The sequence below is a fragment of the Chrysochloris asiatica genome, unplaced genomic scaffold, assembly GCF_000296735.1.
Source record: "Chrysochloris asiatica unplaced genomic scaffold, ChrAsi1.0 scaffold00038, whole genome shotgun sequence".
Lineage (NCBI taxonomy): Eukaryota > Metazoa > Chordata > Mammalia > Afrosoricida > Chrysochloridae > Chrysochloris > Chrysochloris asiatica.
The window spans coordinates 12,955,337-12,972,499 of NW_006408556.1; the positions used below are offsets into that span (position 1 = coordinate 12,955,337).

A 17,163-nucleotide genomic window follows, 5' to 3' on the forward strand; every position below is an offset into this window, starting at 1 on the left:
CCCCTACCCAAAGTCACCAGCCCCATCTTCCCCTACCCAGTCACCAGCCCCATCTTCCCCTACCCAAAGTCACCAGCCCCATCTTCCCCTACCCAGTCACCTGCCCCATCTTCCCCTACCCAAAGTCACCAGCCCCATCTTCCCCTACCCAGTCACCAGCCCCATCTTCCCCTACCCAAAGTCACCAGCCCATCTTCCCCTACCCAAAGCCACCAGCTCCATCTTCCCATACCCAAAGTCAAAGACACGCACCTTCTAGCACAGTGTGATCCACAGAAAATATTCAACCCAAATACCAAGAATTAGATACACCTAGTACTATTCCCTTAGGCATCTTTTATGGCATCTTCTTGCAGTTATTCCAACCCACAGCCTACCCACAAGACAAAGAGGCAGGACTAGGCCCCTGTTGATTATTTCAGGACTGTGTAGCTGCTGCTATGCTGACTGAAGATTCTAGGGGAGCTCAGGTACATTCTGATAGAGAATATGTATGTATGTGGGCAGGGAGAGAGTAACCAGCAGAGGGCAGAATACATCATATGTCGGTGAGTCTCTTCAAGATCAAACATCACTTCCAAGGTAGATCCAGCCTGAGATGACATTTACTAGTACTTTCCCAATCAAAGTGGCAGGGTAAAAAATCTATACATTTTAGATTTTCTCATGTCTCATAATTTTTAACTGGAAAGCTGGCAGGGGGAAATTACTGGTAATCCTAAGGAGAAACAAGCAACTCCTAGAGTGTGTTTGTACTACAAAGATAGATATGTGACTGATAAACAAACTGGGTCGCCAGTAGGTCTTGGCAAATGCAAAATGTATCAAAGCTGAAAAGGGTCTAGATGTCCCTGAAGTTTCAGAGTAGTAATTAGCACAAGTGTCCCTTTCTCCACCGGGGATACTGCCTGGGACCTATCTGTCCTCATTATTTTTCCCCCCAATAATTTTATTTTCGAATATACACAGCATTCAAATTTTTACATGTGCAATTCAGTGACACATATTACCCTCTTCAAGTTACACAATCACTCTGACCCTCCTTTACTAAATTGCTCCCCATTAACATAAACTCACTGCCCCCTAATGCTCCTGTCTAATCCTTAGGAGAGTTGCTGTTAATCCACTTGATTCTATATAGATAATTCTTAAAATAGCACAATGCTCAAATCCTCAATTCTAAGGAGCACCCTGGCTATACTCCCTCCAAGACAGATCTGTTCATTCCTTTGGCTGGCTGACTGTAGTATATTCAATATTCTTTGCCAGCACCATAATTCCTTTTTTAACTTTTTATTGTGATTTGAGAGTTTACAGAGAAAACTGATTTACATTCAACAATTTGAAAACATTTTGCTTTGTGATATTGATTACAATCCCCACAATATAAGCACTTTTCCTACTTTCTCCCTGTGTTTCCATCCCTCCTTTCCTGCATTCTGATTTTGTATGGTTAATTGTTCTAAGCATGGCATAACTGCCTCGTGTTCTTGCCTACTGCTTGGGTGAAAGCTAAGCCAATGGGATATGTTCAGTTCAGGCTTGAAGGGTGTCTAAGGGCCACAGTCATTGGGTTTTACCAGTCTCTATCATACTAGTAAGCCCCCCCTCTTTTTTTTTTTTTTATTTGCATTTTGTTCCACCACATTTCACTCCCATTCTATCTAGGACCTCTTATTGTGAACCCTTTGAGAGCAGTTAATAGAGGTACTCAGGTACCACTTAGTTCTTTTGTTCTCAAGGACACTTTGACTTACTGAGATTAACCTTTGGACTAATTATTTCCTTGCATCTTTGATTTTGTTTTCCCCCCACTCTGTTCCACAGATGGCCCCTAGGCTTCTCTACTCTCTTTCCACAGATGTGTCAACTTGATTCCTATGTATTCCATATGGTGAGGTCCACATGCAGTCGCCATTCATACTGTTAAAATGGTATCTGCATCTTCTGTTGTCTTAAAGACACTGTGGTATCGTTGTATTTGTATTTAACTGATAAATGTCTGTTGGTATGTTCTTGGGTTCTCACCAACTCTTCCAATCACTAGAGATTGGAAGTGTATGTATCATTTTCTGTTCACCGTTTATGCAGCTCAGTCAGGGTAGGGCTGGCCTATCATCAATTAGATAGTACAGGAGATGGTATTCGCTCTTGTCCAAAGGGTGGAGCTACAGAGGGTTTGGCTGTGGCTAGAATGTATGGGTATGGTTGCTATTTCAAGTCTAGTGGGGCAAGAGGAGAAACAGGAAAACAAAACAGAACAAGCAAACAACAGTGAAAACAATGTAAGAAAGAAAAGAGATATAGGAAAACAGAGCTGTATAAAAAATATAAAGGAGAAAAAAATTTTAAATACAGGGTAGATGAAAAGAGAAAGAGACTAGAGAAAAGTAAAGAAAAAGCAAAAAAAGGAGAGGGTGGAAATAAGAAACGAGAAAAAAAACAAAAGCAGAGATAAAGTAGTTCAAACCAACCTTGCAGTCCAGTGCATTATCCTATAAGCTTGCTTATATATTTGTCCTTTTGTCACTGACTTATTTCACTCAGCATAATACCTTTAAGCTCCATCCATATAGCACACACCAAGACTTTATCTCTCCTACGACTGAGGAGTATTCCAATTTATGTATGTGTCACATTATTTCTTCATTTATTTGTTGGTGGGCATTATAGGTGTTTTCCACCTTTTGGCTCTTGTGAATAATGATGCAGTGAGCATTGGTGTACAATTATCTACTTTGAGTCTCTGCTTTCAGGTCTTTCAGTTATATAGGAAAGTCACTGTCAGGTCATATAATAGTTCCATTTTTAGTTTTTTAAGGAACTGCTATATTGTATTCCACAACAGGTATACCATTTTGCATTCCCACCAGCAATGGGTTTCCAATTTCCCCACATCTTTACCAACCTTTGTTATTTTCTGGTGTATTTTAATTTTTTTATATTATCCATTTTTTTAAAGAATACTGATCAATGAGGGTAATGCACAATAGAATTTCAAATTTTCATGGACTCCAGGCTTTCTCTAGCCATGGAGGGTGATGAGCCCCTAAAACTTGCCTTGAGATTATCTTTAAACCATAAACCAAAAATAAACTTAAGATTAACAGTAGTTTAATCTCTCAAACTAAGTAGTTTAGTTTAATTGAAAAAAAAAAAAGTCTGCCTTGAGCATTATGCTTTTTAAAGAACTGTCTATATGTGATCCAATTGACAACAGCAACTTTTAAGATTAAACAGGAACCTTAAGAGGCAGAGAGTTATGTTCATGGGGAGAAACAACTCAGAAAGGACATTGAGAAGGGTTGATAACTTACAAAATGTAATCAGTGTTACTGAATTGTACATATAGAAGTGGTTGAACTAGTGTATATTGTGTTCTATATATTCTCAACACAAAATAATCATTTATAATCTTAAAAAAACCCAAGGTATTTGCAATGAATATGTTGTTGGCCTTACAAATTTTATCATGTGATCTCTGGTGGTGTTTCAGTAAGGCCACATTTTCCCACCATTGGTCCTTTTTTGTTTCCAACATTTGCATTCTACTTATTACCAGAAATTATCAATGCATCTTGATTGCATGTTTGTTCAATTTCAGATTGCAGAGTGACAAAAATCTTTGATTTCTTTGGCCTTAGTAGTTGGTGGGAAAGCTTGAGTAATAGTTCTATTAACTGGCCTGCCCTGTTGTAGTTGTTAAGTGTCATTGGTAAATTCCAACTCATAGTGACCCTGTATAGGGTTTCTGCAGTTGTTCAAATTCAGTAGAATTTGAACAAATTCTACTGAATTTGAACTACCAGCCATGCGGTTCAAACTTACCTTGCAGTCCAGTGTGTTAACCTGCAGTGCCACACCAGGACTCCTGTCTACCCTGTAAACATACGTATATTATCCTTCATCACTAACTAGATCTTGAAATGCTCTTTTTATTGATGAATATGATGCCATTCCTCTTCAATTTGTCACTCACAGCATAATATGAGTGTTCAATTCAAAATGGCCTATACCACAGCCTATTTCAGTTCACTAATGCCTAGGCTATTAATCTTTATATGCTTCATTTAATTTTTGATGACTTTCAAGATACATACTATTCCTAGATATATACTTCATACATTTCACGTTCTCTGATGATACAGATTAATGGATGTTTATAGCTGCTTCTTATCTTTTGAGTCATGCCACATCAACAAATGAAGGTCCTGAAAGCTTTACTCCGTTCACGTCATTAAGGTCAATTCTGCACATAGGAGGCAGCTCTTTCCCAATCATACTTTGAGTGTCTTCCAATCTGAGGGGTTCATCTTATGACATTATTGTATTTTTACACATCACAATCCCCAAACTCAGCAATAATCTATCTCACTGGCCTCTGAGTTTCCAGAGCAATCTGTGACTCTCTAAATACAGTGTGTATGTGCTGGCCCTAGTCTCTTATTAAATTATAAACTTTCAAGAGGTAGGTCTTATATCTTACTTCTATCATACATGGCATTGAGTATTCTGGTAGACTGTGGACTTTTATTGTTCCTAAAGTTAGCTACTGGCATATTCCCTCTTTACCATCTGCAATGTATTTTTAGCCTTAAAGCTACAGCCATCTCATACACACAAACACCTTAACATCACAGAAGAAAGCAGACAATATATCAAAAAGATAGGTACATCTCTACTACAGAACACTGAGAGATGGATGTGGACACTTCCCAAAATGTAACTGCACTGGAAGCAGTCCTGACGGGTGACTGGGCCCTCCACATAATTCACTTGCCTCTCCTGACTACTCTACTTTCTCTAGCCTTGCTCCAGTCTTCCAAAAGTTTCTACATGATGTGAACCTGGCTTCCCCTTCCTCATCCCGAGCTAGAGTCTTTGAATGATTAAAGAGTCAAAAAATGCAGGGAGAGGGAGCAAAATTGGCCTGGAGACAGAGATCTATGCACTCCAAACCCATTATCATCAAGTCTGACTCATAACCTTATAAGACAGAACTGCTCCTTAAGAGTTTCCGAGACTGCAAATCTTTACAGGAGCAGACAGCTCCATCCAGAGTACCCATTCATCTTTCTTCTGAGGAACAACTGGTGGGTTTGAACCACCAACCTTGACGGTAGCAGTCTAATGCTTAGCTCATAGCACCACCAGGGCTCCTCAAGGCAAAAATCAGGTATGCATAAATCTGTTTGATATTTACAAGAGTCTTGGTACTTTAGAATCCTTTGGCAAGCAGCCACTAAAGCACATCTCGCTCCTATTTCACCAGGGCCTTACCTCCACAGAGATGCCCCGAGCGCTGGGTCCCATTGTGACTGTGCCCACCTTCACTAGGAAGTCACAGTACTGGTAACGGGTGCCCCGGGTTTCAATCTTGCTGGCTTTAGCACTCTGGAAAAAACCCTTCAGCTTCACCATGAGCACATCAAAGTTGGTGTCGGCAATAAGGCAAGGCCCATTCTCAAAGAGGGCAAAGCAGCTCAAAGGATACTCAGAGTTGTGCATCACATACATCAGCTTCCCAGCCTGACCTGTAAGGAACAGAAATACCACTCATCACCACCTGCTTCACCAGCAAACTCCAGAAAAGAGTCAAAGGCATGGAACAAGGCCAGATGGCAATCTAGCATTACTTTAGCAGTGTTGGTGGAGGGATCCCCACACTGAACACTTTTCCACAGGAAGGAAGAGGAACAGCAGGTGAGGCAGCATGTGGTAAAACCCAGACGATTCTATAGACAAAAGGCATAGAGGGAACGTCAACAGTTAATTGGTCTAGTTCTGAAATTGAGTGGTAAGCTCACAGATGGATACTTAATTATGATGACTAATAACTCATACAGTTTGCCTATTTCCTATTATGTATATCATATACTACACCATGAGTAGAACCCTGGTGTGGCACTGCAGAATAAGCACTGGACTGATTACCTCAAGGTCGGCAGTGTAAACCCACCAGCCACTCTCAGAAACCCTACACAGGGCTGCTATGAGTCAGAACCAAATAGGCGGCACACAATCAGTAAAATGGAGTAAAAGAAACAGCATTTGGACATGTTAAATGAGACATTCACTCCGTCTCCTTCTGTCCAGCCCTACCTACTTTGACTTCCTCCCTCACATCCTCATATATACACACACACACACACACACACATCAACAACAAACAACAATCATGCCTCAAGAACCCTGGACTTCATCTTGAAGACAACAGTGAACCCCTGGGTTATTTTTAAGAAGTCTAAGAGAATTTTGCTGTTAATGTACTGCTGCAACTCTTTTTGAATTCAACAAAAATTTACTTGCATGTGATAATAATGATATTGTTCAATAATTTTCACAACTCATTGGATCACCTTTATTTGGAATGGGCACAAATATGAATCTCTTCCAACCAGTTAGCCAGGTGGTGATCTTCCTAATTTCTTAGAATAGACAAGTAAGCACCTCCAGCAGTACGTCAGTTTGCTAAAACATTTTCATTGGTATTCAGTCAATTCCTGGAGCCTGGTTTTTTGCCAATACCTCAGTGCTGCTTGGACTTCTTCCTTCAATATCACTGGTTCTTGATCATATGCTACCTCTTGAAATGACTGAACACTGACCAATTCTTTTTGGTACGGTGACTGTTTACTCCTTCCGTTTTTTCTTAATGTTCCCTACATAGTTCAGTATTTTGCCCATGTTGTTGCTGTTACTGTTGTTACAGCAGAACCAAAAATCAAATCTACTTCCAAAATGAATTTTGACTCAGCAATCCTAAATGCCATCAAGCTGGTTCTGATCATACCGACCTTATATAGGAATAGGGATACAATATAGGGGTATCCTTCAAGATTGCAACCTGAGGCTTGAATATTTAATTGAGTTCTTTCTTCAGCTTGAGAATTGTTGCATGTGTACTTCTCTTTTGGTCTTCTAACTTAAGGTCTTTGCACATTTCAATATAATAATTTAACTTTACTTTCTCAAGCTACCCTTTGAAATTTTCTGTTCAGTTCTTTTACTTTATTTCTTCTTGTCATCTTAGCTTTTCTACATTCAAGAACAACTGTAAGTCTCTTCTGACTTGCATTTTGGTCTCTTCTTTTTAATGACCCTTTGCTTTCTTCATGTTTTATGTTCTTGATGTCATCCCACAACTCCTCTGGTCTCAAGTCATTATTGTCTAATGCATCAAATCTGTTCTTGAGATGGTTTCTAAATTCAAATGGAATATACTCAAGATCATATTTTGGCTCTCATGGAGTTGTTTTAATTTTCTTCAACTTCAGCCTGAACTTGCATATGAGCAACTAATGGTCTGGTCCACAGTTGACCCTGGCCTTGTTTTGGCTGATGATATTGAGTTTCTTCTTTGTTTCTTACCACAGATGTAGTCAATGTGCTTCCTGTGTATTCCACCTGGTGAGGTTCATATGTATAGTAGCCATTTATTTTGTTGAAAAAAGGTATTTGCAATGAATAAGTCATTGTCATTGTTGTCAGGTGCCAACAAGTCAGTACCGACTCATAGCAACCCTATGCACAACAGAATGAAACACTGCCTGGTCCTGGGCCAACCTCACAATTTTTGCCATGCTTGAGCCCATTGATGCTGACACTTTGCCAATCCATCTCACTGGGGGGTCTTGGGGGGGGACTGGGGGGTCTTCCTCTTTTTCTCTGATCCTCCATCTTACCAAACATGATATGCTTCTCCAGAGACTGGTCCCTCTTGACAATATGTCCAAAGTATGAGAGACGAAGTATGGCCATCCTGGCCTCCAAGGAGCACTCTGCTGCACTTCTTCCAACACAGATCTATTTGTTCTTTTGGAAGCCCATGGCATTTTCAGTAGTCTCCTCCACCATAACTCAAATGCATCAATTCTTCTACTGTCTTCCTTATTCACTGTCCAGCTTAAGCATGCATATGAGGTTACTGAAAATACCATTACTTGGGTCAGGTGCACCTTAGTTCTCAAGCTGACATCTTTGCTCTTCAACACTTTAAAAAGGTCTTGTGCAGCAGATTTGCCTAATGCAATACATCATTTGATTTCTTGACTGCTGCTTCCGTGAGTGTTAATAGTTGATCCAAGAAGAATGAATTCCTTGACAACGTCAATCTTTTTTCCGTTGCTAAGAATGTTGTTTATTGGTCCAGTGGTGAGGATTTTTGTTTTCTTTACATTGAGATGCAATCCATACCGAAGGCTGTGGTCTTTTATCTTCATGAGTAAGTATTTAAAGTCCTCTTCACTTTCAGCAAGCAAGGATGTATCATTTGCATACCGCAGGTTGTTAGTGAGTCTTCCTCCAATCCTGATGCCACGTTTTTCTTCATAGAACCCAGCTTCTCGGATTATCATTTTGTCTCTTGCATTGTTTCTATCACCAAAGACATATTTTTCAATTATTTTCAGACTACAGATCCTTCGTTTTCAACTTTCTGCCAGTAAACAGCAGAACCAAAAATTAAACCTACAACCAAAACTAATTTTAACTCAGCAACCCTATAAAACAGGGTAGAACTGCCCCAGAGGGTTTCCAAGGCTATAAATCTTTAGGAAAGCAAACTATCACATCTTTCTCTCTCGAATCAGCTGGTGGGTTCAAATCCGTCAACCTGTGACTAGCAGTCAAATGCTTTAACCACTGCACCAACAGGGCACCTTATACAGAATTGGAACTCAATCCCAGGCATTCGAACCCCAAATTTACTGCTTTTTCCAATCCACTTCACTAGCTACCACAATGTGTTCTGGCTCACCAATTAGATTGTTATTACTGTTGTTGATAAGTGCCAGTGAGTCAATTCCCACTCAGTAACAACCCTGTATAGGGTTTCTGAGGAGCAGCTGATAGGTTTGAACCACCAAACTTGTGGTAAGCAGTCCAGTGTCATCCTACAGTGCCACACCAGAACTCCTAAGCTTCTTGAGAGTAAGGGTCCAGTTAGGAAAACAGCTGATACCAGGAAGTTGTACTTGAAGTAGTATCCCAACTTATTTACTCAGGTAATCAAATGTTTTATTTTCCACATGTTTTCAATACTTATTACTTCTTTTGATGTGTATGCCCTCCCTATTGAAGGCAAGGAGTCCTGGTGTGGAAGCATAGGAGAAGCACTGGACTGCTAATCACAAGGCTGGCAATTCAAATCTACCAGCCACTTCTCAAAAACCCTACACAGCATCATTATGAGTCAAAACTGACTTGACAGCACTTAACAACTGAAGGCAAAACAAACTGTATTCTACCAACAAAGCAACTCTGCTTTGTTATTCATTAAAATAAGTTAATGAATCCAAAACAGAACTAAAGTTACCCATGTAATAAACATTTATTACATGGTTAGCTTCAAGAAGCTCTGGTGGCATAGTGGTTGCAAGTCAGGCTGCTAACTCAAGGTCAGCAGTTAGAAACTATTAGCTGTTCCTCAGGAGAAAGATGAGACTTTTTGCTCCCATAAAGATTTACAACCTCAGAAACCCTGTACAGGGTCACTGAGTCGGAATCGACTCCACAGCACACCACCACCACATGGTAAACTTTAATTCTATTTTGGATTTGTTAATTTATTTAAATTATCACAACAAAACTAGGAGATACATACTATTATTATCTTCATTTTACAGATGAGAGGTCTGTATTGGAAAGGGTCTAAAACCAGATCCCTTCTAGAGTTTCAATAAAGAGAATTTAATAAAGGAAACAAAATAGCGAAGAACTGAAAAACAGGTGGGACAGTGAGGCAACCTAGATTAGCAGAAGAGAAACCTACCATCATTGCCCATCACTGTCTGTCAGTCTGCTGCACTGTGGTGATTTCTGTGTTGCTGTGATATTGGAAGCTATGCCACCAGCATTTTAAATACCAACAGGGTACACCAAGAGTACTGGTGTAACACTGCAGGACAATACACTGGTTCTCAAGGTCTGTGTGAACCGCAAGGTCCGCGGATCAAACTCACCAGCTGTTCCTAGGAAACTCTATACTGAGCCGCTATGAGTTGGAACTGACTCGACAGCATGTAACAACAACAAGGGTACACTCAAGGGGGGCAGGTTTCAGCTCCAGGCTAAGACAGGCTAGGAAGAAGGAGAAACAAACTGCTCCTGAATGTTCAGCCACGGAAAACCTTATGAGTATCAGTGGAACACTGTCCACCATCAGAATATTAAATATTTAACCGTGATGAAGAGCACAGAATACTGTCACATAATAGTGCCAGAAGATGAGACCCTCAGGTTGGAATGTACTCAAAAATGTATCTGAAGAAGAGCTACCTCCTCAAAGTAGGGTTGACTATAATGACACAAGTGAGGCAAAGCTTTAGGGACCTTCATTAACTGATGGGGCACAACTCAAAATGAGGACAAACAGCTACAAATATCCATTAATAATCAAACATGGAATATAGGAAGAATGAATCTAAGAAAATTGAAAGCTGTCAAAAATGAAATGGAACACATGAAGATTGATATTAGTGAGCTGAAATGGACTGGTACTGGCCATTTTGAATCTGATAATTATATGGTTTACTATACTGGGAATGACAAATTGAAAAGGAATGGCATTGTCTTCAATTTCAAAAAGTACATTTCAAGATCTATCCTGAAGTATAATGTTGTCTATGATAGCATAACACCCATACACCTACAAGGAAGACCATTTAAAACCATAATACTCAAATTTCCTCACCAAGCACTAAAGTCAGTGATGATGAAATAGAATTCTACCAACTTCTTTAGTCTGAGATTGATTACACATGCAATCAAGATATACTGACAATTACTGGTGATTGGAATGTAAAAGTTGGAAACAAAGAGGAAGGATTAGTCATTGGAAAATATGGCCTCAGTGACAGAAATGATGCTGGAGATCACATGATAGAATTTTGCCAAGACCCAATGACTTTTCTTCATTGCAAACACCTTTTTAAAACAACATTAAAAATGACTATATACATGGACCACATCAGATGACATACACAAAAATCAAATTGACTACATCTATGGGACGAAATGGTGGGAAAACTCCATCTCATCTGCCAAAACAATGCCAGGGGCAGACTGTAGAACAGACCATCAATTGCTCATATGCAAGTTGAGGCGAAACTGATAACAATAAAAACAAGTCCACTAAAGCCAAAATTTGACCTTAAACATATCCCTCCTGATTTAGAACATCTCAACAACAGATTTGATTGATGCATTAGACACTAATGACCAAAAACCAGAAGAGTGTGGGATGACATCAAGAGTTGTGGGAAGACATCATACAGGAAGAAAACAAAGTCATTAAGAAAACAAGAAAGAAGGAAAAGACCAAAATGGATATAAGAAGAGAGTCTGAAACTTGCTCTCCAGTATAGAGTTGTTGTTGTTTTAAAAAAAAGAGCTAAAGTGAATAGAGAGAAATACTGTTAACTGACGGTACATGGAGGAGAATGTAATCATTGTGATGAAATAAGTTGTATGATTTGTTGAATGTAAAACTGATGATCTGCCCTGTAAAATCCACAACAAAAACTTAAAGAAAAAAATTAAAATAAATTAAAAAAAAAAAAAAAAAGAGCCAATGGAACATGTCCAAGGTGCACTGGAGACATTTGCAAAGAACAAGGCTCTGAGAATTTGGAATACAAATTGAATTAATTTCAACAAACTGATGCAGCACTGGAGGCACTCACTCATTTAGGCCAAGAAATATGGAAGACACTTACCTGGCCAGTTCACTGGAAGAGATTCATATTTGTACCCATTCCAGAGATGACCCAATGGAATACAGAAATCATCAGACAATATCATTAATATCACATGCAAGTAAAATATTGTAAGACTTGAACCAGAGGTTGAAGCTGGATTCAGACAAGGACGTGAAACAAGGGATCACTGGTGACGTCAGATGGATCTTGGCTGAAAGGAGAGAATACCAGAAAGATGTTTACCTGTGCTATAATGACACAAAAAGGCTTTTTGACTATTTGGATCATGACAAGTTATGGACAACATTGCAAAGAATGAGTATTCTGGAACACTTAGTTGTGGTCTTGAGGAACATGTACATAGATCAAACAGAACAGGGGATACTGAATGGTTGAAAATTAGAAAGGTGTGTGCCAGGGTTGTACTCTTTTACCATACATATTCAATCTGTATGCTGAGCAAATAATCCGAGAAGCTGGATTATATGAAGAATGTGGCATCAGGATTCAAGATTAACAACCTGCGATATGCATATGATTCAATCTTACTTGCTGAAACAAAGAGGACTTAAAATACTTACTGATAAAGATCAAAGACCACAGCCTTCAGTATAGGTTGCACCTGAATGTAAAGAAAACAAAAATCCTCACCACTGGAACAATAAATAACATCATGATAAATGGAGAAAAGACTGAAGTTGTCAAAAACTTCATTTAGCTTGGATCCACTATCAACACTCATGGAAACAGCAGTCAAGAAATTAAATCACATATTTCATTAGGCAAATCTGCTTCACATGACATCTTTCAAGTGTTGAAAAGCAAAGATGCCAGTTTGAGGACTAGGGTATGCCTCACCCAAGCTATGGCATTTTCAATAGCTTCATATGCATGTGAAAGTTGGACAGTGAATAAGGGAGACAGTAGAAGAATTGATGCCATTGAATTATGGTGTTTGAGAAGAATATTAAAACTACCATGGACTGCCAGAAGAACAAACAAATTTGTGTTAAAAGAAGTACAGCCAAAATGCTCCTTAGAAGCCAAGATAATGAGACTTCATCTCTCATATTTCAAACATATTATCAGGAGGGACTAGTCTCTGGAGAAGGGCATCATGTTTTGTAAAGTGGATGGTCAGCAAAAGAGGAAGACCCCCAACATGATGGATTAAGCATAGTGACCGCAGCAATGGGCTCAAGCTTATCAACGATTGTGAGGCTGGTGCAGGACCAGGTAGTGTTTTGTTCTGTTATATATAAGGTCACTATGAGTCGGAACCGACTTGATGGTACCTAACAACAACCATTCCTAGACTAAAGAGAAAAGAGATCGGGTCTGGTAAAAGGAGATGGGGATAAGATTCTTACGATTCAATAGTGAGTAATAGTTATCATGACTAACTGTGACTGTCACAATTGTAAAGGTACAAGTTTTCTAACAAAAACGGGGGAATAGTTAATCTTACAGTCCAGAAACAGAAGACCCTAGAACCATCAAGGGAGAAGGGCACAAGGGGAATATGAGACCTTATCCAGAGAAGCAGCGACACCAGAGATGGAAGAAGAGATGGGGACATGGAGAGGGAGCAGCTGAGGACTCTAGACACAAGGAAAGAAAGGGACTGAGAGCCGGCGGCCAGAATGTGCCCTTTGGTGGTTTAAATTATTATATATGCCTGAGTGTTTTTAGGGGGAAAAAAAAAAAAAGAGAGCTAAAATGAATATAGAGAAATACTGTTGATTGGTAGTACATGGTAGGGATTATAATCATTGTAATGAAACAAAGTATATGGTTTGTTGAATGTTAAACTGATGATCTGCCCTGTAAACTTTCACTCAATTCACAATAAAAACTTTACACTAAAAAATGGGAAAAGAGACATGCTAGTATCAGAGTCAGAACCACAGAAGTAACTCACAGCTATGGCCCAAGACAATTCCTGAGGCGAGGGAGAAATATACTGTAATGTCCCATTCTCCCATCCTGCAATCATACCGCAGCTATCTCTTACTGGCCAAAAGGCTTGGAAAATATAATTTGGAAATACAGAGCATAGATCTAAATGTTGTTGTTGTTGTTAGGTGCCATCGAGTTGGTACTAACTCATAGAGACCTTATGCACAGCTGAACAAAATACTGCCCCATCCTGGGCCTACCTCACTATTGTTGACACACTTGAGTCCACTGATGCTGCCACTTTGCCAAGCCATCTTGCTGGGGGTCTTCCTCTTTTTCTCTGACCCTCCACCCTACCAAACATGATATCCTTCTCCAGCCACTGGTCCCTCTGACAATAGATCTAAATGGTAACAGGCAAATAACTCAGTCAGAGATGAGTTACCTAATGTTGGACATTTAATAGGTGGCATTAGAATTGGGCTGCTAATCTCACGGTCAGCTGTTCGAAACTACCAGCTGTTCTGCAGGAGAAATATGAGGCTTTCTGCTCCTGTAAAGATTTACAGCCTAAGAAAGCTGGTACAGGGTCCCTATGAGTGGGATCCGACTCCACAGCACATAACAACAACATACCCAGGATTCAGAAGTCTGTCTGTACATCCCCTGCTCTGAATCTTAGTGCTGTGCTACTGTCTAAGGTCATATGGCAAGTTAGAGCAGAACTAAAACCAAAAGAAGCCAGGTTCCTGAACTCATATTCAAAGATACTCTTTCCCTCCCTCCCATTTACATCCCCATCTCATCAGGCAATACATTTAAAACAAAAGTAACCCAGCGCCCCCCTCCCCCCACACTGTCACTTAGTTTATTCTAACTCATGGAGACCTGATAGCACAAAGTAGAAGTACTCCTTATGATGTCCAAGACTACAAATCTTTATGGGAGCAGCCAGCCTCATCTTTCTCCTCCTGAACAATTGGTGAGTTTGAACTGCCAAATTTTGGTTAGTAGTCCAACACTTATAAAGATGTGGCCAAGGCCATGGGCTAGATGTTATGCACAAAGACTTCTTAACCTAAAAGGAGTCTATCTCAAGTGCAGATGGGGCCATCTGGGAAGCTTGTTAAAATGTAGATTCTGAGCCCTGCAATACCAGTCAGTCAACAGAATCAAGAATCTGCACCTTTAAAACAAGTAACCCAGGAGGTTCTGATGCAATTATCAGTCGTTTGAGAAACAGGGCCTTCAAAGAGCTCAATCTAAGAGAAGAAAAGACCAAGAATTGAATTATTGTTCAGGAATACCATTTTGAGAAGAGCAGAATGATTCCAAAGAACATAAATATCTGTCAAGTCAGGTTTCAACCATCTTAAAGACCCATCTCACTGACCTTGGCTGCCAAGGGTGGAGGCAGCTGTGTGGTAAGTCTCACAGTCCACACAAAATGTTCCTTGCTTCTCGGCCCCAAGCATCTCTAGTTTCTGGGTGAGAAGCTCCACAGTCTGCTGGACACTCTTGCCCTCAGCCACAGACATCTGGGACACACTAGAAGGGAGAGAATCAAAATTTAAGTCTCCAGAAGCTTACAGACACTCACTGACCACTCATTCACTCACACATTGAATCCCAGCTTACCAGGGCCAGGAGTTATTTTGGAGACCACCTTCCCTGGCTCTAGCGCCCAGATCTCAGGGTTCTCACACTCGTGTAGTATCTCCTAAGCACATTCAAGAGATTTTCAGTGGCACACAGATTTAGCATTCCAGAACCCTGAGTCATATCATAAGAAAGAGATTCCCGTTACAAGTCTTTCAGTTGTGACTACTTCAAAGAAAAAGTCTGTTGGAGCTCTGGTAGCGTAGTGGTTACGAAACGGGCTGCGAACCTTAAGGTCAGCAGTTCGAAACTACCAGCCGCTCCGCGGGAGAAAGATGAGGCTTTCTACTCCCGTAAAGATTTACACCCTTGGAAACCCTGTACAGGGTCGCTATGGGTCGGAATCGACTCGACGGCACTTCACAATCACAATCAATCACCAACTAGCACTCTTAACTCGGGCATTAAGTACAGAAACCACTAGCTACATATGCCAGCTCTGGTAAGGAGCTCTGGTAGCGTAGTGGTTACGAATCAAGCTGCAAACCACAAGGTGAGCAGTTCGAAACTACTAGCACTACCTGTTCCATGGGAGAAGATGAAGCTTTTTGCTTCTGTAAAGATTTACAGCCTTGGAAACCCTGTACAGGGTCACCATGAGTTGGAACCGACTCCCCGGCATATCACCACCACATAGCCACATGTAACTGGGGGCTAGTGTATTGGGCAATGTTAGCGTAGAACATTTCCGCTGCTGTAGAAAGTTCTACTCAACAGCCCAAGGAACCAAGAAACGTTGTTAACCGGAGCAAAAAAAATTCCTATACACTTTTATACTGTAGGGTAAGCAATGGACTGCAAACGATAAGGTCGGTGGTTCAAACCTACCTCATAAAACCTATACAGGGTTGCTATGAGTCAGACCAATATGAAAAACATGTAGCCACTGACTTCAGCTATCCCAGCCTCCAGCTCTCTTTGACTAGAAAAAAATGTTTTCATATCTTTGAATAAAATGATATTTAAAAGTCGTTAAGCATAGTGTTGTGGAAATCATGTCTGTGATAGCATTACGCCTACTTTTTCCTCTTCCAATTGAGACTTTCACATGTTAAAGGCCCAGAGAAACTTGACCAGTTATGTAAACCAACAACCTAGAAAACATGTCCCGAAGAGGTGATGTAACTAGAAACCCTATCTCCTAATTCCCAAAAGTTGGTTGTTGCTTTTTTTTTTTTTTTCTATACTCGAGGTGTTAAAACGGCCAAAGTAGAAACACAATCTGGTCTCACTGCATTTTGTGGCTGCAGAGAGGAGATTACGAAGACCTAAAAAAAGACGCTGTCTTCTTGTCTAATCCCAACTCCCTCCAGTCTGGCCTGTGGATGGGTGCCAGACCGGAAATCCTATTCTTTCCGACGCTGAAGTCCCACTCCTGGCAGTACTACGGTCTTACGGGTAGGAAGGAAAAAGGAGGTAGACAACCATTGATTGGTTAAAGGGATAAAACCTTTTACTAGTCTCATCTTTGAGGAAACAAGCCGCAACCCTCACGGTAACCCTCTCATTCACACAACCCAGACATTTTGTTCAGCTGCCTGAGGCGGGGCGGAGCCTGGTCGCGATCATCCTCCAGGGTCCTTCAACATCCCAAGCGCCGCTTCACAAAATCCCGAACGGCCCTAGCAGTCTTACCAAGTCACTCCCATGGTGTCGGGCCAGGAGAGTGGCAGCTTCTAACAGGTGAAACGCAGCCTTATCCGCGGTGGGAAATGCACTAAAGAAGGCTCCGGTCGAAGAGGGACTCCGGAAGTTACGTTAAAATAGAGCGCCCAGTCGATGCGCCACGAGGTACGGAAACTTGCCTGGGCTTCTAGCTCGGAGACCCCGCCCGGCATTAACGTCATCAACTCAACTCCCTGCCCCGGACTTGCGGCTTCGGAATGCACTTTGCCTGGGTCCATGA

The 17,163-nt window shown here is 40.7% G+C and overlaps 1 protein-coding gene across 1 annotated transcript in view; it reads right to left on the reverse strand.

Moving 5' to 3' along the window:
• The window catches only part of MED20 (mediator complex subunit 20), a 17,560-nt gene extending 654 nt beyond the window's left edge, over positions 1-16,906 (reverse strand). Inside the window, exons 1-3 of the mRNA XM_006860452.1 lie at positions 16,893-16,906; positions 14,992-15,146; positions 5,281-5,534 (exon numbers count right to left, since the gene is read on the reverse strand). Of these exons, the coding sequence (XP_006860514.1) occupies positions 5,281-5,534; positions 14,992-15,146; positions 16,893-16,906 (423 nt within the window). The remainder of the gene's footprint in view (positions 1-5,280; positions 5,535-14,991; positions 15,147-16,892) is intronic.
• Between the last annotated feature and the right edge of the window lie 257 nt (positions 16,907-17,163).